Genomic DNA, 21,631 nt, shown 5'->3' with positions numbered 1-21,631 from the left:
GGCCGGCCCAGGGCCCAGGCTGGCCGGTGAGCATCAAAGGAGATCGCGTGGGATGGAAAGTATGTTTAATTCAGTAACTAGTCTCCTGGGAAAGGCGCGGTGCCAAGACCCGAGTGTGCTGGGCCCCGGCGTGCCCCTGGCACCTCTACGGCACGGCCCTCGGGCACCGGGCTCCCCACGCTGTGCCAGCGTCTCCGTTGGCCTGTCTGTGCTGACACCTAGTGGCTCCGGGCTGCACCACATTCTTTGGGGCTGCACTGGTTTCCCGCTAACCTTACTTGGGTTTTTAAATAATAACTGGCCCCTCTTGGCCCAGCCGTGGGTCAGCCCCCTTGCTCCTGTTTTACGGCTGGGGTCTGCCCCTCAGCATCACTCTCCTAGGACCAAATCTTCCCAGAAATTCTTGCTCTCGGGGAGAGGGGGCTTCTCCGTGGCTCTGAGTGGGAGCTGGTGGATGCTGAGCCACCTGCAGCCCGTTGGTCTTCCCTGGGGGCAGTGGGTGCTCCGCCCCTGCACACCAGGCCCTGGGTGTGGAGCGCTGGGAACCCCAAGCCAGGGGGCACTGACCAGCCTGGGCAGGAGGAGTTTGGTGGGGAGCAGCCTCTCAGATGGACAGACGGACGGACAAACTCCTGCTGAGAGCGGAACCCGCCCTGCAGGAGGTGCAAGGGGAGATCTCAAGCCCCACGTCGCTCTGGACAGGAGGTGCCCAATGGTTCCTGGGCAGCTCCAGCCGTTGCGTCCAGTGGCCGTTCTCTGGACCAGCTCTGCCCTGGGCGGCTCCCAGCGCCCAAACGCCTCGCGGGGCCCGGCTCAGGCAGCTCTTGGGCCGGGGAGGGGCCTTGCTGCTGGAGCTCGCAGGCCGTGTAGATGGGAAGCAGGACACGGAGCGAGAGCTCCGCTGGCTCCGTGACACCACGGCAGGTGATAAGGGGCAGTGAGACCTTTGGCTTTTAAAGCACCCGCCTATCAGTAAGGCAAAGCCATGCCGAACTAGCACCAGGGCTGTGGCCAGCTCCAGCTGGAGGCCAGGGATGTGGAGTCCTGGCTGGGCACCCACAGCACGAATGGTGGCTGCGTTCAGCCCCGCTCCGGAGAGCTCGGCAGAGCCTGAAACAGCCCCGCAGGTGGGGAGGGCTGTCTCCCGGGATCAGGTCAGATCTGGACGAGAGAGAACGGCGCAGACTTCAGCCTCTCCACGGTCTCGTCCGATTCCTTGCTGTGGCTCTGCTGTGCTGGCTGGGAGCCCATGGCGCGGCCTGGCAGCAGGAGGAGGGAATGGGGTCTGGACACTCCACCCCACAGATCACTGTGAGCCGGGGCCAGAGCTCCCGATGGGCTCAGCAGCCAGCCCCAAACATGCAGAGATCACGAGTCCGGCCCCAGAGCCGGGAGCATTGGACAGATCGTACCGGGAGGGGTCCGGGTCTTCACCTGTCTCTGAGCGTCTGCGTTGCTCCCGGCCCACAACTTCAAACTTTGCTTGACAACCAGGAGGAGGAGAAACTTCTTCAGCGAGAGACACCCCCACCCCCACCCCCTGACTCCAGCAGCGGGGGCAGCCAGGGAGACACCAGATATCACGAGCCTGACAAGGAGACACAGGGAATCTCTCCTTCCAGAGGGAACAAGGGGGCTGCTGCGAGCCTGTCTCTGCGGACTCTGGGGCCTTTCTGCCAAGCCAGGGGCACTGATTCAGGGGATGTGGCAGCATTTTCCTCTGGCTGGACAATAGGTTCGCCAGCTGAGGCGTTGCAGGCGCAGTAGCTGTGGGCATGCAGTGACCTCCTTTGCCAGGGCTCTGGGCACAGCCCCAGCTGCCCACACACTGATCTCCCTGCCAAGCCGGGGCTGTTGGGTCAATCTCCCATGAGCTGTTCGCCTGCCCATGGCCCGGACACACTTCCCCTTCCAGTGCGTTTCACAAGGGGGTTCTGTGTGCCGGGGCTGCGTCTGTGAGCCGGAAGTAGGGGAGGGCACTGGGGGGCGTCGGAGGAGCATGTTCCTGGCCACAGCACATTCCTTTTGCACATCTACAACCTCAAGGATCAACACCTGCCTGGTCTTACCCCGGCGCAGGGCCTGAGCCCCCACCCGCTGCAATCGTGTGGCCTGGCTTCTCTTTCCCCTCAGTCTCTCCCCTCGCAGTCCGACCAACTGCTCGGGAGCTTGGTTGTGTCAAGGACCGGCCCTGGAGGGGCTGCGAAGCCTCAGTCCCCCGGGGACCTGGGGATCCTGCCGGAGAGGACACAGGGTCCATGGGCGTCGTCCCGATGCTGGGCCATGATGCTGAGGAGAGAATGGGGAGGGGGCTGCTAAAGGGTGAGCTACACCTCTCAGCAGGGGCTGCCCAGCACGGCCTGGCTCGGGTTTCCGTGCCCGGGGCTGTCAGGCAGCCTGGCACATGCGGCCGAGTGCTGCCCCTGCCTGATGGAGAGCAGTGGCGCCTGCCCTTGGGAGCCAGAATTTCCTATTTAGGAGCGAATGCAGCAGTTTCTCTTGGCCCGGAACCAGGCTGCAAACTAGGAGGCGCTTCTTGTTCCACTGTCATGGCGAGTGGCCGTGTTGGGAGGACGCACAAAATAATGTTACGGAGCCATTTTATCCTGGAGCCTGGAACGAACCTGGGACCACCCGCTGGCTGCTGCTGGGGCAAGGCAAACACCTTCTCCCGTCCTCCCCAGAACTCTCCCTCTTCTCTGCCTCAGGTTCGCTGTCCTGGGTCCCTCTGGGAGGTGGGGATGGCTCATCTTTCTGGGCTTGGGGCCACTCGGCTCAGGGGTGGCTGAAGTTACTGGAGCTGCTGGCACCTGCATCTGGCTCCTGGGAGGATGCTGCCAGACAGCTGTTACCCCGTCCGGGGGCACTCCTGCATGGGGTACAGATGGAAGGGAAAGGGGGGTTAAGTGATGGTTCCCATGGGGTGGGGGGTGACGTTCGGGGTCCCTGTCCTCCCGGCCCATCTGTGTGTGGGAGGCCCGGGGCCCTGGGACAGAGCAGGGGTGAGCCAAATCAGCTACTATGGAGCCACAGCTGCAGCATCTCTGGACCTCTCTGCGACACACTCTGGCTGCATTCTGGCACCTGAGGGAGCTGTGGAAATCGGTCTCCTAATAACGCCCCCAGCACCTCTCTCCCACAGCGTCACCTGCACGCTGCAAAGGCGGGCGAACAGACAGCCCAGTATGACGCTCCCACCCCGCACCCAGGCTGCTCTAGCAAGCAGTCCGGACTCCTGGGTTCCCAGCTGTGCTGCAGATCTTAACCCCTCTGCCTCACTGCTGCCATGTGCAGAGAGATGCTGAATGAATGAAGCGCTGGGGATGCTGGGCTGCAGGCCTGTCTGCATAAGTGCAAAGTCTCGATGTTTTGAAATCAGACGGTTCAATGGACCAGGAGAGCGCGGGGGGTGGTGGTTTGCTCTGAGCTCTTAGGTATTTAGGGAAGGAAAAACCTTCCTGTGCTGCACAGTGTCACGGAGTTCCCGGGCGATGCTCTGGAACTGCTCCCCACAAAGCCAGTCAGGACTTTCGGGAGCCTCCTCTTCCTCGGAGCAGACTGTCTTCAGGGCAAGAAGCTCACACGTTTTCACCTCCTGGGTCTGACCTTGGAACATTGAGCATCCTCTGCCCCTCCGTGCGCTTCCCACAGCGAGTCCGCCTAGGCGGGGTCCTGGGGAAGCCAGAGGTCCTGCACGCATCCCCACTTCGCAGTCAGACGTGACTCTTAGCCAGCCAGTGAAACAGAGGTTTATTAGATGACAGGAACACGGTCTAAAACAGAGCTTGTAGGTACAGTGGCGAACGGGACCCCTCGGCCGGGTCCATTATGGGGTTCAGAGAGCCAGACACCCTTGTCTGCACTCCCTTCCCCGTTCCCAGCAAGCACCCAACTGAACCCTCCTCCAGCCCCTCATTCTCTGGGCTTTGTCTCTTTCCAGGGCCAGGAGGTCACCTGATCTTTGTTCACCATTAGCTATCCCCTTGCAGGGGAGGAAGGGCCCTGGCCATTTGTTGCCAGGGAGACAGAGTGTCAGTGATTTATGCACACTGGCCTTTATCCCACCACCTAGAGACTTAAGAAATGCATAGGGGAAACTGAGGCACCCACACAGTATTCAGAGGAAACATTAAGAACAGTCCCACTTCGTCACACCCGGCCAGGCACCTGCTGGCCTCACGCTGCTGGGCCAGGACAGCCCCATCCCAGGCCAGCTCCAGGACGAGTGGGAGTGGGACAGACCCAGAGCATAGGGTGAGGAACTGGAGTGACAAGTACCAAGGAGGACGCCCTGCCAGCAGGATGTATGAGCCCGGGGAATCGTCTCCCCAGAAAAGGGCTGGGAGCCCCCGTGCTGGAGACGTCTTGTAAGGATCCTGTTGTCGCCAGGGGAAGAGATGGGCACTATGGGACCCATGAGCCACCTCCATCGAGTACCGGCTGTGACTGCAGAGAGCAGAGCATGTGCAGCTGCCTGCTAGGGGCCCATCCGCCAGGGAGAGCACTCCCGCTCGGCCTGCTGCCCCATGGGCTTCCCGCGAGGGGCAGGGGCTGCCTGGGCCCTCCCTCTAATTGCCTTCAGAACAAGGCAGATGAGAGCTGCATGGAGCCTCTTCAGCACCCCCCACCCCCCGCTGCGTGTCTGGGGCCGGCTGGCTCACAGAGGTCGCTGAAGGTCGCATCTCGGCACGGATGGGTGGATCGATGCTTGAATCGATTTGGGAGCCGCTCCAGTGACGCATGTCCGCCCAGCACCAGGGCAGCTGGGATCCGGCCTGCAGCCGTGATGGGCACGGCGGGGAGCCCACCGCGGCTACCCTCTGTGTGAGGCTGGGCAGCACTGGCAGGGGATGTCGCTCTGGCAGGGAGAACCGGGCCAGTCTGGCCTGGGGTGAGCTCCAGATGAGAAGCTCCCTGCAGGGTGAGCTCGGCTCTGGGCCCAGGATGCCGCTGCAAGCCCAAGGGCTGCAGTCTCTGACCCTTGGCACCGTGGCCTTGCGGCACGGGGGGGACATGGGAATGCAGGAAAGTGACTTGCCAGAGTGGCCGTCCCAGGCCCAGTGTGAGGACCCGCCACTGCCCCGGTGAGTGGGGCTGTCGCGAGGGATTTCATGGGCACACAGCTGGGATTCCCCCGGCCGAGTGGCTTTCCTCCTTACTCTGCTCCCTTGGCATTGTCCTGGGGCTATGCACTTTCTCACGACACTATGGAAACGGAAGCCAGGCTGGGATCTGGCAGGGAGCAGATGGGAAAGCGGGAGCCGCAGGGGTGCTGGGCAAGGCCAGGAAACCTTCCTGACGTTTTCCCTGAGCGCGGTTCTGAGCTGCCCCGTTTCTGTCACAGCAATGGCTGGAAACCAGCTGGAGAGGGGCCTGGCGGGACCTGTGCAGGCTTTGGTGGAGCACAGGCTGTGGGGATGGCTTCCCCGTCACACAAGGTCAGCAGCCTCGCCGGGCCGTGGGTCCTTAGCTCGCCTTTCATGCTGGTGGAAGGTGCTTGGCACGACTCTGTGGCCCTGGGTCTCTTCCACTGCTGGAGAAAGGAGAACGAGCTCAGAACTAACCCCCCCTCCCCGCTGAGCGCGTGGCTGTGGCGCAGCCCTGGGGACGCACTGAGTGGGGGTGCAGTCAGGTACCACGAGGAGCCCGGCTGGGGGGGCTCTAGCAGGTGCACAGTCTGCAATGTCCACACTGCCAATAAAAGTCATGTTCGTAACCCCGTGAGCTACGCTGCAATTCGACGTGTCAGCCCCTGGAGCTGCTCTGATTAACTCCAGCTGCTCACCCGAGGGGACAGCGGAGTGCCGTGTTTTCCCTGCTGTTCTAACCCCAGTTGGCTCACGTGGGTTATGAACACACCTTTTATTTGCAGTGTGAATGTATCCTGTGAATCCAGACAGCCCTCGGTCTATCTCAGAGCGCCTGTAGCTCCCTTTCCCCGGCGGGGAGACCGTCTGTGCACCGTGCGCGTTGGTAAACATGCCGCTCCACTCAAACCCGTGCTGGTCCAGGGGCTCGTGCCAGATCTATTCCTCGACGGAGGCGCACGCCATCCTGCCTTGCCAGCACGGCGTGTTCTGCAGCGAGCATCGGGCACACAGGAGTCTGCCTGGCATTCCAGAGACGGCTAGAGCAAGGCTGTCAGGAGGGGTCTGCCGGGACCATGAGCTGCTCCCAGAGTCCGGATGGGCCCAGGACAGGGGATGCCCCCTCCCTGCCAGACCATTCACATTGGGTGTAGAAATGGTACCAGTGTGAAAGGCAGCTGTGCAGAGATTAAATACTCTCTGTGCTGAACTGGAGCGGGGATAACACCCAGCCAGGGGGGCCTGGCAGGCTTGGGTTGGTTTTTGCACCTACACATGGTTTGGGAGGTTAGAAGCCTTCAAATCAAATACTGTCCCACCTCCTACCCCAGCGCTGGCTTCTGGCCTGTGGGAGGGACCCAGCCGTTTGGAGCAAATATTACAGGGCTGGATTTTGCTCAGAGCCTAGACTCTGCCCTGGCATCTTGGCTGGAGACATCCCGGGCGGCGCCCATGCCAGGAGCTGGGTGTGTCTGTGACGGGGGAGCAGAATGGGCCATGAGCAAAGGCACAAGCTGTGAGCTGGAGAGGGGCTCTCCGGCCCCCCTGCTCTGGCGGTCCCTTGGGGTTTGCCTGCACCTGTCTGCGTTTGGTTTTCCTCGTGATACTTTGTTTTGTCGATGGCCATAAGGAAATTCAGCGGCGTGCAGGAAAAGCTAAACAAACCCGTTAGCTGACAGCCCTGCAGCTCTGCTGGCTTGTGCCTGGTCCGATCAGAGCTCACCAGATGAGCAGCCGCTAGCCAGGCCAAGGGGAGGAGACTTCTCCGGAGCACCCAGGTTCTGCAGAAGTGGTGTTGGTGCATCAGCTGGGGACACTGCTTCCTTGGACCCAGGGCCCCAGCCTGGTGCGAAGGAGACGCTGCCTTTCCAGTGAGTCGGGAAACTGATGCCCTGGCAGCACATGGCCATTAAAAACCCCAGTTCAGCTAATTAAATCCCACCCCCTTTGTCTGACTGTTTGCACCCGCTGGAGTTACAAATGGCTCCTAGGATGACTGGAAAGGGGAGTTAAGTGGAAGTCTTGTTTCTCTCTCCCGCCAGTCTGGGCCAAGCCCGGGTGGCTGTTCGGCTGATGCTCCACAGCACTGCCTGTCTCAATCACTGGGGGGATCGCTGGCAGGCACAGCTCCGAGGGGAACTCTCCCGCATGCTCTGCTCTCGCCCAGTAACACACCAGCGCAGCTGCCACTCTTGCCCAGTTTGGGGCCTCTCCTACTTGGCCCCGCAGAGCCCTGCAGAGGGCAGTTCTGTCTGCAGAGCCCCTCCCGGGGTCCGGAGGAGGACAGCAGGGGCTGCGAGGCGCTGCTATTGTTACTGCTGCTGCAGTGAAGAACTGGCAGGTGCATGGCCTGCCCCTTTACGGCTCATTGACCCGACCCGGCTGGGAAGGGGCCAGGAGTTCTGGGAAGGGCTGAGGATGCTCAGTCCCTCAGACCGTAGGAGCTGGGCTCCTACCGGGAAAGCTGAGAGCCAAGCTCAGGGTAGGCAGAGGAGCTGCTTTCTTTGGGTGGTTTTGCCTAAAGAATTGCTCTGAGCCCTGCGGCCCGGCTCAAGGTCTGTGCGCCTGGGCTAGCTGGCCGGCCACTTGCCCTGGGAGAGAGTGCAGACAGGTGATCAGCCCCAGGCACTGCGAGGAACCTGAGGCCAGGCTGGGTAGGTGCTGCTGCTACAGCCTCACGGTCTTCACTGTGTTTATCCTCCCAGCCCCCCGGGAGGCAGGGCCAGGCTGTTACCCCCGGGCAGATGGGAACTGAAGCACAGCGCCTAGGGTCCCCACAGGAAGCCTGTGGCAGAGCAGGGACTTGGACCCAGGTCATCAGGTGCTAGGCTGGGGTCCGTCCACCCACTCGCCCATGCCGAAGGACCGTTGGAAACGTCAGCAGGAGCCAGACCTGTGTCTGTGTGAAATGCCAGGGAAAGGCCCTGCGGCTTGGAAGCACTATTCTGCGCTGTGCCAAGGGTGCTGTCTGACCATGGCCCCCCGACACTGCTCCATGTCAGACCCCCCAGCGCGGCATCACCCCGTCACTCCGTGGGAACAGTCACCCCACCCTAGGCAGCGTGAGCTGCGTCCACACACAGCGTTGGGCTGCTTCCGCTGCCATTGCCTCTAAACTGATATGGTGGGGTAAAGGAGCAGCCCTTTGGCTCCGCAAAGCACCGTGCAGCGAGCCCAGCCGGGCAGAGGGGTGAGAGGCCGGCTGGCCTGGTGGGTAGGGCCCCGCGTGGGACTCGGGAGAGTGGGCGCAGGTCCCTGCTCTGTGAGCGTGGACCAGCTGCTGATTCTGTGCTTCAGTTCCCCACTTGCCCCCTGGGGCTCACAGCCCTGCCTCGGCCGGGGAGTGATGGGAAATGTGTCCCATGCGGCGAGGGTCTCGGATGTGACGGTCGTGGGGGCTGGAGAGCGGGGCAGAGCGTCACTTCCCATTCTTGGACAGGCTCAGCTGCGGCTCTGGGGAAGGGGGGGCGGATTTGGGGCTTTGAGCAAAGGGCTGGGGCAGCGGTTGTCTCACGCCGGGGGGTGTGAAATCCTGCCTGTTGTCCCCTGGAGCCCCACATCTGTGTCCGGACACGAACCGTGGGCCCCCACCTGGGGGAGGTGGATTTGCCTGTCACGGTCACTGGGGCAAGAAGGCTGCCATGCCTGGAACCACCATGTCATTACCCTGCTGCCAGGTGGTATCCAGCCCCCATGTCCCCAGCCCGGCCCCTGCTTCTCCAGGGGGCCACCCTAGGTCTTGTGTTAACTCCTCGCCTGCTGGTTCCAAGAGTGGGTCTGCCAGCCGACAGCTCTGCCGCCGGCCCCCCCGGCACGCTGGTTCCTGGGGCACGAGGCAGCCTGTGCCAGCCGTGCCCCGGGGGCGTGCCAGGGAGCGGCCATGGGCAGGAGCCAGCCGGGCACATGCTGGGCTGGAAGGAGTTAAAGGGAAATATTTGCAGAGAGCTGAACGTGCCAGCTGGCCCCTCCCTCCTCCCCCCAGTGACATCACGCGGAGCTGGCGAGCTGGGCTCGAAGCGGGTCCTGTGCCGGTTGCTGGCAGGGGAAGGAACTTCTGGGGCAGAGCAAGGCAAAGCCAAGCCAGCCACCGGAGCGGGGGGTGGGGGTGCACCTGAGCCTGCAGCCGGCCCCCTCGCCAGGAGCAGGCAGCGTGGAGAGGGGACACGCAGGGAGAGCCAGCCATGGCTGTGTGGAGCCGCTTCGTGGGAGCCGAGAGGCAGAGGGCAGCTGGGCGCAGCATGGCGAGGTGCCCACGCCCAACCCACCCTGGGCTGCAGCTCCACAGAGCCCCCTAGACCTAGGGGTGCAGCGGAAGGCGCTGTGGGGAGCTGGCCACGGACGCAGTGCTGGCGGTGCCGCCGGGCGGCCCATGGGAGTCTCGGGCCAGGCCCCCGCGCTAGAGGAGAAGACTGGCTCTCCCTGCAGGTGTGCAGGGGCCTGGGCCTGCTGGCGTGGGAGCAGCAGGAGGGCACGGGACAGGATGAGCCTGCCCACAAGCTGTGGCTCCGTGGCCTTGGCAGATTGTGCCCTTATGGTCTGCAACGGCCACCTGGCCGGCTCGCCCCGCGCCGTCAACCGGCCCATCGACATCGCGCAGAAGCACAGACGGTAACTGCGCCGCTTGCCGTGTGCCCACTGGGCTCAAATCCCAGGGCCAGCCCAGCTCGGGCCAGCCGGCTGCCGACACTGCCAGCCCATAGACCTCAGTGCAGGCTCCGGCGATGGGCTGTGTGCGAAAGAACCAGCCTGGGGACAGGGGACCCCATTGCTTGTTGGCTTTGGGGCTGGAGCCTGCTGCCTCAGTGCGCACTGTAATGCCAGGGGCTCCAACCCGAGTGGCTCCCTCTGGCTGTGCTGCCTTTGAGGCACTTGGGGGCCAGCTGGGGCCAGTCCCTGGCTCCAGCCCCTCCTGGGACTGATGGGGCAAGGAGGCAGAGCGGGGGCTGGCTGCCCGTTAGCGGGCTCCAGGCTCGTTCGGAGGGGAGGAGGCGCAGGGGGTAACGTGTGTCGAGGGCTCTGCACCCAGCTCCCCCAGCCAGGTGTGACCTGGACTGTGTGTGTGGGGGGGAGGGGCAGGGCAGCGGTTGCTGCGTGGGGCGAGAGCAGGGCGTCTGGGCACGTTTACAGCCCTGGAAAGCAACCAATGGGCACAGGCAGGACATGGCCCCCCTGGCCCTTCCCACCCGAGCTGCAGCAAAGCCCATCCCCTGACCCTGCTTGCTCAGCCCCACATCCTGCGGCGCAGCCGGTCCCCACGACTGGTTGCTGGGACGTGCCGGCTGCCTTTCCGCATGCCCCGGCTAGCGCCGTGGGAACGCTGCAGGCTGAAGGGAGCCGTGGCGGGGCGGGGAGCAGGGCCTGGATGGACGCCCCGTTAGTGACAGAGGATTCCCAGGGTGGTCAGCGTGCTGGGCAGGGGCTGTGCCGTAGAGTCCTGCACTGCACACCTCTGAGGAGGCAGGGACTGAAGGTCCAGCCGGTGTCTCTGAGCCCATGGGAAGCCAGGGAGCTGGGGAGGGCAGTGCCCACCGGCTCTGAGTTCAGGTGGGGTGACGCCTTCACCGAGGGGAACGTTCCCATCAGGCGAATGTCTCCATGGGGACAGAGCCCAGATTTCCCTGGGCTATCTATAGGACTGGCATTGTAGCCCTGTCCTCCCAAGTGCTTGCAACCCCTCCCAGCTGGGGCTCAGCTGCAAGTGTTATCGGCATACTCCGCTCGTCGCTAGTGCTTTGTGGAAGTGATGGAGTCGAGGGCTTTTTCCATTGACAAATGGGTAAATTCTGTATCGCCGGCAGAGCAGGAGCTGGGCCTTCTCTCTCCGCTGCTCCCTGACACCCCCACTGCTCCTCAGCAATTCTCAGCCCATCCTGGGGCCCCCTCCATCTCCCAAACCAGCTGACGCGAGCCACTCCACGCTGCCGTGCCTTTTCCACCTCCCAGCATCCTTTGGAGGGGGCAGGCGTCCTGCGAGGAGGACGAGCAGCTCAGGCCAAAGCAAATAATTCCGTTGTCAGCCTCCAGGAAATGGCCGTGCTGCTGAAAAGCAGCCCCGGGCCTTGGCATTGCACCGTCGAGGGGGTGGGGACGGTTCTCAGCTCAGCTCCCCAGCGGGGGCTGCGTTTCCATGTGCAGCTCGAGCCATAAACAAGGGTGGGTTCCACCCGAGCACGAGAACTGGAGCGGGCGTTGCCCGGGGGATGTGTTGGGAGAACGGGGTGACGGTAAGGAAGGGACAAGACCGGCTGAAGGTGGAGACGTGCTTCCCAGCAGTGAGATGTTGAAGGGCTGAGCTGGGCAGGCTAGAGCCCAGTGCCCTGGCCTCGGGGCTGAGCCAAACCAAACCCAGCCGGAGCTCGCCAGCTCCCTGGAGAGTTTGTCCCACGTTACCCTGCTGCCCAGCTCCCTGCCTTGGGACAGGCAGTGTGGGGCGTGCAACAGACACACAGGTTCCTACGAACCCCAGTGAACCAGCCCTCTGGATGGTCCATGGCTCGGCCAAGCCCATTGCTCCCTCCCTCCCCCCCCCCTCCCGGCTGTGACCTTCCTGCAGGGAAGGAGACAAGGGCGCTGATTAGCCGAGCTGGGCCAGTCGATGGGAATGGGGGCTCCTGACTCCATCCCAAAGTGGGGGCAGCAGCTGCTGCTGGAAAATCCTATTGAGCAGCTGTTAGAGCAGCATTCGGCTGCGCTGACCTCATCTTCCCAAGGTCGGCTCTGCTGCTGCAGGTGGCTCCAGCATGGGGGATGTGCTGGTACAGTGGTGTGGCTTGGGCAGCGCTACCAGGACCATCGCCTTTGGTTGGGCGGGGGCAGAGCTGGGGCTCGCAGCACCGAGCCCCTAATTCGTGGTGACCGGTGGGTCGGGTCCCTGCTCCGTCCACAGAGCCGGGCTCTTTGCAGCTGTCTCTAGCGGGGATCGTGGGGGCCTGGTGCCCAGCCTGCAGGACTGCCAGGAGTGTCTCCATGGAGCGGGCTTTGGACGGGGCCCTTGGAGAGCTGCCTTCTGCAGGGGGCTTAAAGCACATCCCAGATGTTCATGAGTGGCGGGTGAATCTTACTACCTCTGTTACACAAACCGGGAAACTGAGGCAGAATGCGGCCTAGTGAGTCAGTGGTAGAGCTCGTAATAGGACCCAGGAGTCCTGGCTTCCAGGCCCCTGCTCTGTGCACTTGACGGCACTTCATTCCCTCTTGCTGCACAAGCACTAGATGAAAGCTGTATCTGGCTGGAGTCTGGCTGCACAGAGCCCTTCCTGGCCTCCCCACCAGCCTGAGCTGCCCCAGCACGGCTCACGGCCCTGCGCTAGGGGGTGGCAGCGGTGCTGGCTGCTGGCCGAGTGCAGGAATGAGGTTCAGGCAGGGGGGAGCAGCACGTAGCAGGCCCGGGGGCCAGGCCTGGTCCCCGTTTGTAGCTCTGTAAGAACCGGCCCATTCAGCAAGGCACAGGCCTGGGCACCGTCCCCCAGCGTCACTGCATGGTCCAGATCTGCACCCACCCCACTGCTGCTCCCACAGCCAGGACCCCGCTCCCCTCGGATGAAAACAATCCGGTTCCTCTGCCAGAGCGGAGCCCACCCTGTGAGATGGGCAGGATGCCTGCCCTGCCCCAGGGGGCCCAGAGATGGGCCAGTGGCAGTAGGGCTGGGGGGTTGCAGCGCTGTGGGGGGTAGGGATTAGATGGGGCACTGCAGGGGGCTGGGCCTGGAGCTCTTAGCCCCACGTGTCTGGGCCTTATGCTGCAGTCCTCTGGGTGCTGGGGCGCTGGTGTGGGGCTGGGAGTAGGGTTGCTACAAACCGGGGTGCTCTGCAATTCTAGGGTTACACTCGAGAGCTAGGGCTGCCCACAGCATCTCGTTGCCATGGGGGTCGCCCGCCGTGGGGGTATGGCCCACAGAGCCAACAGCAAGCGGGCGTTGTGCCAGTCACCCCAGCGTGCCTGGCTGCCTGTGGGGCAAGGCTGGGTCTGCCCCACAGCTCTGTCCCCGATTGCAGTTCAGAAACCCCTTTCCCTGCCCCTTCTCAGGCCTTTCATCGGCCTGCGCAGCACAGCCTGTGCCCACGTTCCCTCCCCTTCCCCAGGCTCCTGGCCTGGCCCCGTATGCAGTGAGCGGGGTTCAGAGCTGGGAGAAATTAGCCAGGAGCGTCCCAGAGCAGCTCGCGCTGGGCTCTCTGCCTCCCCTCTCCTGAGCCTTTCCTCCTTCCCTCTCTCTGCAGCTTTGACATTGAAAATGGCCTTTCATCGGGGAGGAGCCCGCTGGACCCCCAAGCCAGCCCCGGCTCCGGCCTGGTCCTGCAGGGGAACGTCCCTCACAGCCAGCGGCGGGAGTCCTTCCTCTACCGCTCCGACAGCGACTATGATCTGTCTCCCAAAGCCATGTCCCGGAACTCCTCCATCGCCAGCGACCTGTAAGCACCAGCCCTGCCTCAGCCCCGTGCAGCCCCTCTGGGACGCCCCTCCCTGCGGGGAATTCGTCCGGGGCTGGCAGGCCGAGACACCCGGCCAAGGGCCAAAGGGACTGGAGCAGGCCCTAGCCCTAGTCTGTAGTCCAGCCAGACAAAGCTGAAGTCTTCAGGTCTGGTGCCCTCATCCTCTGGAGATGGGAGGGGAGCTCACGTGTGGGCCTGGCGCTGAAGGGAGCAGAGGCACCGGGGCACCAGGCTGTAGCTGTGGATCAGGGCTAGGGAACAGCGGGAGCTGGAATTGCATTGCTCGGGGGCATCGTGCCAAGGGGCAGCCAGCGTAACTCAGGGGCCAGGCACCATAGCTTGGGCCCATTCAGCAGCCAGGCCAGCCCCAGCTGGGCGCCCCAGACTCCCAGCTCACATGCCTGGTCTCCCTTGATCAGGGTGGATCCCGTCCTGGGCAGAGGGTGGTTCCATGCCAGCACATCACTCACCCCCTAATTTGTGGTGCCCAGGCCCTGGGCCAGCCTTGTGCACGGGGTGCCCACCCAGCCCCTCCCTCACTGCCCACACGGGGCCTCATGTGCCGTTTTGCCCTTGCAGGCATGGAGAAGACATGATCGTCACGCCCTTCGCGCAGGTAGGGGTCTCTTCTGCCCTGAGGCTGGGGGAGCTGGGAATCGCTCTGGAGTTGGATCTAAGCCAAGTGCAAACCCCATGCTCCCCACAGACAGGCCCGTCTCCATCCAGCACCCACCACATCATACCGCCGCTGCACAGCCCCTACGCTCCCATAGACACGTGTGCCTGGAGCCAGGCAGCTTGGGGCACCGTTGTGCCAGGCACTGCACAGACACGCAGCAAACGTCCATCCCTGTGTTGAACGGCTCCCGCTAGGGAAAACTCTGCCTCCTGCAGAATGGGTCCCAGCCGCTCAGTCCGGCCCTCTGGGAAGGGAGGATCCAGACAGACAGGACAGAATGACGGGCACAGCACAGAGCAAACACCCACCCCATCCAAACACCAGCTTCTCCCCCACCCCCTAAATACTTAGGCACCGTCCTGGCACACGCTTCCAGAGCTCAGAAAGGCCTTTGGGGCGTCCCCTCTCCTCTCCGCCTCCACCCACCTCCCAGGCCTGGGGCAGATCCTGCCCGTGAGCTCTGGCACTGCACCCCCCACTCCCCCCGTAAGGGGCTGCTGGTTCTGCCGTCGGTGTGGGGCGGATTGTGAATTCCAGTCTGAGCCCTGACTCCAGGGTAAGTCTCCGATTCCAGGCTCCCAGCCATGGGGCTCCCCTGGGGTACTGCTGAGCTGTCTGGCTCCAGGCCCGCGCCCAGGATCTTTCTTGTGCTGCTTGCGCTCAGCAGCTGCGTTCCTCTCCCACAGGTCCTGGCCAGCCTGCGCACCGTCAGGAGCAACTTTGCCATGCTGACGCATCTGCAGGACCGCGTGGCTAGCAAGTGAGTGGGGAGCAGCCAGCAGCAGAGGGGTTCCAACATGCATGCTGGGGGGCCCATCCCAAGGGGCGAGGTCCCAAGGGCAAGTGGGGAGGATCCCCCAGACCCAAGAGCCCAGAGCAAACGTTCCTGGGGACAATGGGCTGGGAAGGGGAGATGGGGGAGAATCTGATTCCCGTGTACACAGCAGAAGCTGCTCCCCAGTGTATGGGGCATGGGGAGCTGGCCTTGGGGAGGGGACTGTGTGTTTGAGTCAGGTGCACCCCAGCAATGCCATGCTCAGCTGCTGCCTGTCCCACGTGTCTTGCAGGAGAACTTCTAGCAGCAACCCGCCATCTGTGTGCAAGGCCAGCCTGTCGGGTAAGTTCCCTGCGGGGGCCAGGCTCACTGCAGGGCTGTCCCGGGGCGCAGGCGGCCGCATGGAGGCAGCCAGCAGTAGCTGGTTGGAGCTGACGGGAGGGTGAGACGGACCCTCCCTAGGATCTCTCTTCCCGACTGGCCTCCCCCCAGGATCCCTGTCTCCCAGCCCCGTCAGAGCCGAGGCCCTGGGTTCCCCAGCAGGATGGACGTGAATCTCCGGCCTCAGCCATCACCCACCTGCCCTGCTGAGCCCGGGGCTGGGATGTCAGAGCAGCTCCCTGCTGTCCAGTGCCAGGGCTGCAGCTTGCCTGGGTACTGGTGAGAACGGTGGACGTGGGCAAGTCATCTGCTCAGGTGCCCAAGGCAGCTCCGCTTGCTCCCAGCTCTCCGCAAATAGCCCAACTGAGCTCCAGGGCCATGCACAGCCTGTCTCTGAACTATGCTGCAGGGGCACCGTCCCCTGCCATGGGCACCGTCATGCCTGGCCCCCCTGACGGTGTCACTGGCCCCGGGAGCCACACCCCAGGAGGCGCTGCAATGGCAGCTGCCAGGAGATGGGACCTCCCGTGGCCAGAGGCCTGTGGGAATGAAGCTCCCCTCCCCAGCCCGGTCCCCCAAGGGGTGAGCGTGCCATGGAGATATCCTATCCTATCTCCTAGAACTGGAAGGGACCTTGAAAGGTCATCGAGTCCAGCCCCCTGCCTTCACTAGCAGGACCAAGTAGACTGATTTTGCCCCAGATCCCTAAGTGGCCCCCTCAAGGATTGAACTCACAACCCTGGGTTTAGCAGGCCAATGCTCAAACCACTGAGCTATCCCTCCCCCCCATGGCTCTGGCACGGCCCCTCCTGATCCATGTCGGGTTTTCGCCTGCTCCCTCCTGTCTGGCTCCTCTTCATGCCGCAGCAAGGATGGAAAGTCTCCTATTGACGTCAGACGTTCCATTAATAAAACTCTCTGCTCGTGTCTCCAGGCCTGAGCTCCAGCCCCGGCGGGAGGCCTGCCGCCTCCAGCTGGGCTGCTGGGTGGGCCCTGCCCCTGCTTCCTCTGACCCCGGCCAACCCGCAACACACAAACAAACCTGACTGCAGCTGGCTTCAGCCTGGGGCGGGAGCGTGGGGGGTGCTGACGCCAGGTGGGGGCCAGAGGGGCACCCCTCAGCCAGCCAGTGGGGAACCTGGGCACCTTTGGGTGGAAGCAGGGCATAAACCCCCTCATCCCAGAGCCTGGCAGCCCTGCAGAAGTCTGTGCCCCGCTAAAAGGCCGAGCACTTCTCCAGGCTGGCCTGACCTTACTGGGTAGGGCAGGGGGCGTGGGCATCGCCCTCCCTGGGGGGCTGGATGCGAGGGTGTCCCAGGACATCTCTGCTATAATATGGGGCTGCTGTCTGGGGCAGGGTCATGAGGCCCGATATAGGGCCCGATCCTGGCAGAGGGGCCAGTGCCTGCTAAGCTTCCTGCCTGGACTTGGGGCCCGGCCCCATGCGCCTCGGGCATCAACGCCGGGGCAGCCTTGCACACCCGAGCTGGCCTGGGGACTCTGATGACACAAGTCTGTCAAGCTCCAACGGCGGAAGTTGCAGCGAGCCCAGTTCAGACTGGGATTAAGGCACAATGAGCGGAATTAGCCCTGGGCTGTGCCGGGGTCTCCCTCGAGAGGGATGGTTTTTCTGAAAGCTGTACCCTGGCTCCCACCGGCCTTAATTCAGGGCAGGTGGTCAGACAATCACAGCCCCTCTGCCCTCAGAACCTCGCTAGCAGGGCGGCCAGGGACATTCACCCCATGGGCCAGGGCTGCCCAGAGGAAACGGCAGCTTGGCCAAGCCGCACTGTGTGGACTGGGCTCGGCTCCCGTCCCCGACTCCTGGGGTGTGCGGTGTGGCCAGGGCTTGGAAAAACCAGCCACTTGGGCCTAGAAAACCCTGTTGTTTCCTGGCAGAAAGTGCAGCAATTCCCCCAGCCAGGCTGGGGTTCGTCTCCCCTCAGCTCTGTGCCACCAGGCCCCGCGGTGGTGCCCGGGTCAGCTTCTCGGACAGGCTCACAGCAATGTCCGGGTCCTGGCACCGCGCCGCTGGGGGGCAGGCCCAGCTCCAGGGCAGCTCTAGGGACGATGCCGCTCACAAGCTGTGGTGTCTGAGCCTGGTGATTGCCTGGTAGCCGCTGCCTGCTGCAGCCCAGGGAGCAGAGCTCCCTACAGGCGTCATTATCATGTCTGACCCCAAATCCCCCCCGAGCCCCAGTCCTGCACCTTCCCTTGGCACCGAACCCGTCAGGCTCAACCCCTGCTGTCGCCATGGCAACACAACAAATGGCTGCAACTTCCACCCGATATTTGCTATTTGTGCTTTATGTAACGAGCCGGCCCTGCCAGCACCCCCAGCTCGGCTTCCCCTCCAGCCATGCGCGGCCAGCAGGCAGGCTGAGCGCAGCACGGCTCGGCTGGAGAGGGCAGAGCAGGCCAGGCAGTGGGAGAGAGAACTTCAGGGCTAGAGGCTGCTACGCTATCCGGGCACCAGTCTGTGAAGCGGAGGCACCTCTGGGCCCAAGCTGTAAATGCTGGGAGCAGAGCGGCTGCAGTGCACGGCCCAGGGGGCATGGACGTGATGCTGAGACCCTGGGGCGTGCTGGCATGGCCTCTGGCCAGCGGGCCAGCGAGCACCCTCCCCAATGCCACCTGCTTCTCTGTCCGCAGAGGATGCCTGTCAGAAGCTGGCAGTCGAGACCCTGGAAGAGCTGGACTGGTGCTTGGACCAGCTGGAGACCCTGCAGACCAGGCATTCTGTCAGCGAGATGGCCTCCAACAAGGTAAGAGACGCAGCAGCTCCTCGTGGGAGCCTGCGATCCCTGTCAGACCCTGACAGGAAACAGAGACACTGCTCCTGTCTATAAACCCCCATCCCAACCATCCTGTGGGCCACAGCTGTGCAGAGAGAGCCGGTGGACAGTCCCAAGAACCCAGGGACAAGCCCCGACCTGCAGAGCCTGGACGCAGGGGGTTGCACTCCTCTGCCCCCCCCCCCCCCCCGCCCCAGGAATGCAGCCTGCTCTGGGCTGGGCTGGAGCGTGGCAGCTGTTTGACACACAGCAGATCAGGACAGGAAGTGGAGAACACTCTAGCCAGCTGACCTGGGAAGTTTTAGAAACTGGTCCCCAGACCAGAACCGTGGGGCTAGCACTTTCCGCTGGGCGCTTGGCAGGTTATGGCCAACATTGTCAATAGAAGCTGCTGGTTTAAGTGCCTCTGGGGTTGGTAGCTGTAGTTCCAGCAGAGTCCAAGGCAGCTACGGGTGAGTAGCCCTCTGGAGACCTGGCTCCATGCAACTCCCGCGGGGCCCAACTCAGCATAGGTGCCTGCTGCTGCTCTGTGTGTCAAGGTAGCGCCCAGGTGCCCCAGTCGCTGGCCAGAACCCATTGCGCTAGGCGCTGCACAACCCCAGACCAGAGACACTGCCCCACATGACAGTGACGCTACCGGGCGCACCCCAGCGCCGGACTCGGCCTCGTTGCCTCCTGTGCGTGGGCTCCCACTGTACGGATGGGGGGGCATGTGGGTAACATTTCACCACCAGACACCGTGTGTGGCCAGGGGTGCGCTCCCTCTGGGGCGGAGCGCAGGGGGCTCCTGGCAAGAGGGAATCTGCTGCTTCAGAGCCCGTGACCAGAGTGGCAAGCAGCAGGCTCGGCAAGGAGCCGAGCTCTGGGAGTCCCATCGCACCCTGAGCTCAGGAGTGACGTTCCCCGTTCCAGGGCTCGTCTCTGACCGAGGCAAGTCAGGTTCTGCGCTGACACATTCTTCGCTCCCAGATCAGATTTGCCTTTGGGGGACAATAGCTAACGGGGTCCTTCTGTGGCAGTGAGCCCCGCTCGGAGGGCTGGGCGTTGCTGCTCCGCTCGCTGACTGCAGGCCCAGGCGGGCGGAGGGAGGCGTGAGGATGTAGTCAGATTTATGGTTCTTACTTTGATTGTGTGGGCTCTGGTGCCCTTCTCATCGGGTTCAACACACAAGGGCTGCCCGTACACGCAGCCCCGCCCCAACCCGCTCGTGCCGCAGCAGCCAGCGAGAATCTGGGCTGTGCAGTGGGCCTGGAAGGTTAAACCGGGGCTCTGGCAAACCGAGTGCCTAACCCGAGCGAATGCCCTGCCCAAAGCTCCTGGCCCTAGCGAGGGGTCTCAGCTGTAGGCCCTGCTGGTCTGAGCCGTGGCGTCCCGGCATAGGGAGAGTGGGTCCGGATCCCAGGCCATCGAGCGAGGGCTCGGAGCTTAACGCCAACACGTTGGGAGCCAGCCCAGCCCCTAGAGAGCTGGTCTAATGCACTAGCTTAAGCCTGCGACCTCAGTCAGGCCGTCACACTCAGTCACCAGGGTGTGCTGAGCAACCCAGCAAGAGCCAAAGGGCTGCCCCCTGCTTTCTGGAGAGAGGGGAGCACCAGGGCGGTGCTGGTGCGTAGTCACTAGGGCCTTGTTGGCACTGTCAAGAACTGCACCGGAAGTCACCAGTGCGGCAATGGAGGAAGGGTGGCCGCGTGGCTGAGGCACTGCTGTGGGAGTCGGGGGAGCTAGGCACCGTTCCCAGCTATTGCGCTGACCCCCTGGGTGACTTTGGGCAACTTCCTGGATCTCTCCATGCCTGAGTTCACCACCTGTGAATGGGAACAATGATGCTGCCCTGCCTCCAGCGGGGCCATGAAGATAGGCCCATAGACACTTCGGAGGTGCTCAGATTCTTCTGACGTGCGTATCGAGGCTCGGGTGCCCTGACAGCTGCCTAGTCCTGCCCGGAGAGGGTTGGATGTTGTCTCCACTGTCGTCCTGGAACTTGTGAGTGCTGCTGAAATGTGAGGCGGAAAATCCTGCTCTCCCCCGGAGGGACCTGCCTGGCCAACTGCGCTTGCAGAAGCCAAGCCCACGAGCCATTTGGTTCCTCGTCCTTCCGCGCTGACGAATGTTCGGAGTGCGATAGAAGGCAGCGGAGACGCTCGGGTGTGCTCAGCGCCAAGTTCTCGGCTTACGTCACCCGCTCCTTCCTTCCTGTTGTTGTGCAGATGTTGCTGCGGCAGCACGTGCTGCACAGCTCGATCCGCGCCTCGGCTTCTTCTCCGGCTCATTTCGCTTTTCAGGAGCTTGACTTGCCAAGTGGCTCAGGACTGCGGGCTGGGCCTGCCTTAGAATCGTTCTGATCTGCGGGGGGAGAGAGCCCCGATACACACATGCACCGTGGGGGCCAGGCTGTAACCGGGAACAGACTGTACCCCAGGCTGCGTTATACACACACGTTGTCTCTCTCGCCAAGAGCCGAGGGCCTGGTAAAAGGAATCCCTTCGCCCAGCGCAGTCCAGTACCCGCAGTCCAGCAGCTCTCTGCCCATTGTACATTGGGGGGTGCTGAGAGCCATTGACCCAACTAAAAACGAGGAGTCCTTGTGGCACCTTAGAGACTAACACATTTATTTGGGCATAAGCTTTCGTGGGCTCAAACCCCTTCATCAGCCCAAATAAATGTGTTAGTCTCCAAGGTGCCACAAGACTCCTCGTTGTTTTTGCTGATACAGACTAACACGGCTGCCCCTCTGAAACCTGTCACCATTGCCCCAACTGTAAACCCTGCATATAACAGAAACAATTTCAAGCCAGGGGTGCACCCCCAGCCCCCCTATGCCCCTGGTCCCACCTTGCCATCCTGAGCTGCCCCCACCTCGAGGACTGGGCCCCATTTCCTGCACGCAGGGACAGAGGCGAGAGCTGCCGCCGTGACAGCCCGGGACCCCCCCCCCAGCCCTCTCCCCGCCTGTCCTGACCGCTGCGCCAAGCCACGCTCCATCCCCTGGCCCGGCTCTGAGATGGGGGCTGCCTTGCAGCACAGGAAGGGTTAAAGTGGGGCTCCATCGGCTGGGGCTCAGGCAGCCAATGGGAGTGCAGGGCTGGGTCCTGCCCCTGCCGCGGAGCCCGCTCATTGGGCGGCAGCACGCTGGGGCGGGGCTACCTGCCACTGCGGGAGCAGCCCTGGGGTGCCCGGGACATGAGCAAGGAGCCCGAACCCCCACAGCCTGCAACGCTGCATCCGGCGCGTCAGCATCCTGCTCCGATTCGTAGGGCATCAGGGGTTCGGCTAATCCCCCACCACCACCCCCGGCCCCCCGGTTCCCAAAGGGCATCCCTGGCTCAGCCCCAGGCTCCTGGCCGCACAGTGCCAGCCTTGCTGGGGGGAAGCTGAGATGCCTGACGCCAGCCCTTGGTCCCTGCATCCTGGGGCTTTATCAAGGTAAGTGGGCGAGCTGGCCCCAGGCCCAGGGGCTTGTCACCCCAGCAAGCTCCCCTGAGTT

The 21,631-nt window shown here is 63.3% G+C and overlaps 1 protein-coding gene across 2 annotated transcripts in view; it reads left to right on the top strand.

Annotated features, from left to right (window-relative positions):
* PDE4C (phosphodiesterase 4C) overlaps positions 1–21,631 on the top strand; it is a 36,966-nt gene that overhangs the window by 2,224 nt on the left and 13,111 nt on the right. The window contains exons 1-6 of one of the 2 annotated variants that reach the window (XM_024194224.3): positions 9,447–9,695; positions 13,305–13,496; positions 14,097–14,133; positions 14,883–14,956; positions 15,264–15,313; positions 18,005–18,117. In XM_024194224.3, the coding sequence (XP_024049992.2) occupies positions 9,457–9,695; positions 13,305–13,496; positions 14,097–14,133; positions 14,883–14,956; positions 15,264–15,313; positions 18,005–18,117 (705 nt within the window). In that variant the 5' untranslated portion in view covers positions 9,447–9,456. Of the gene's footprint in view, positions 1–9,446; positions 9,696–13,304; positions 13,497–14,096; positions 14,134–14,882; positions 14,957–15,263; positions 15,314–18,004; positions 18,118–21,631 lie in introns of those variants that run through there. The other variant, XM_024194223.2, reaches the window with a different exon arrangement.

This window comes from Terrapene carolina, unplaced genomic scaffold (assembly GCF_002925995.2).
Source record: "Terrapene carolina triunguis isolate 2854851 unplaced genomic scaffold, T_m_triunguis-2.0 Scaffold194, whole genome shotgun sequence".
Lineage (NCBI taxonomy): Eukaryota > Metazoa > Chordata > Testudines > Emydidae > Terrapene > Terrapene triunguis.
The sequence above is the reverse complement of the archived record's forward strand: the minus strand, read 5'-3'. Positions and strand labels throughout refer to the sequence as shown.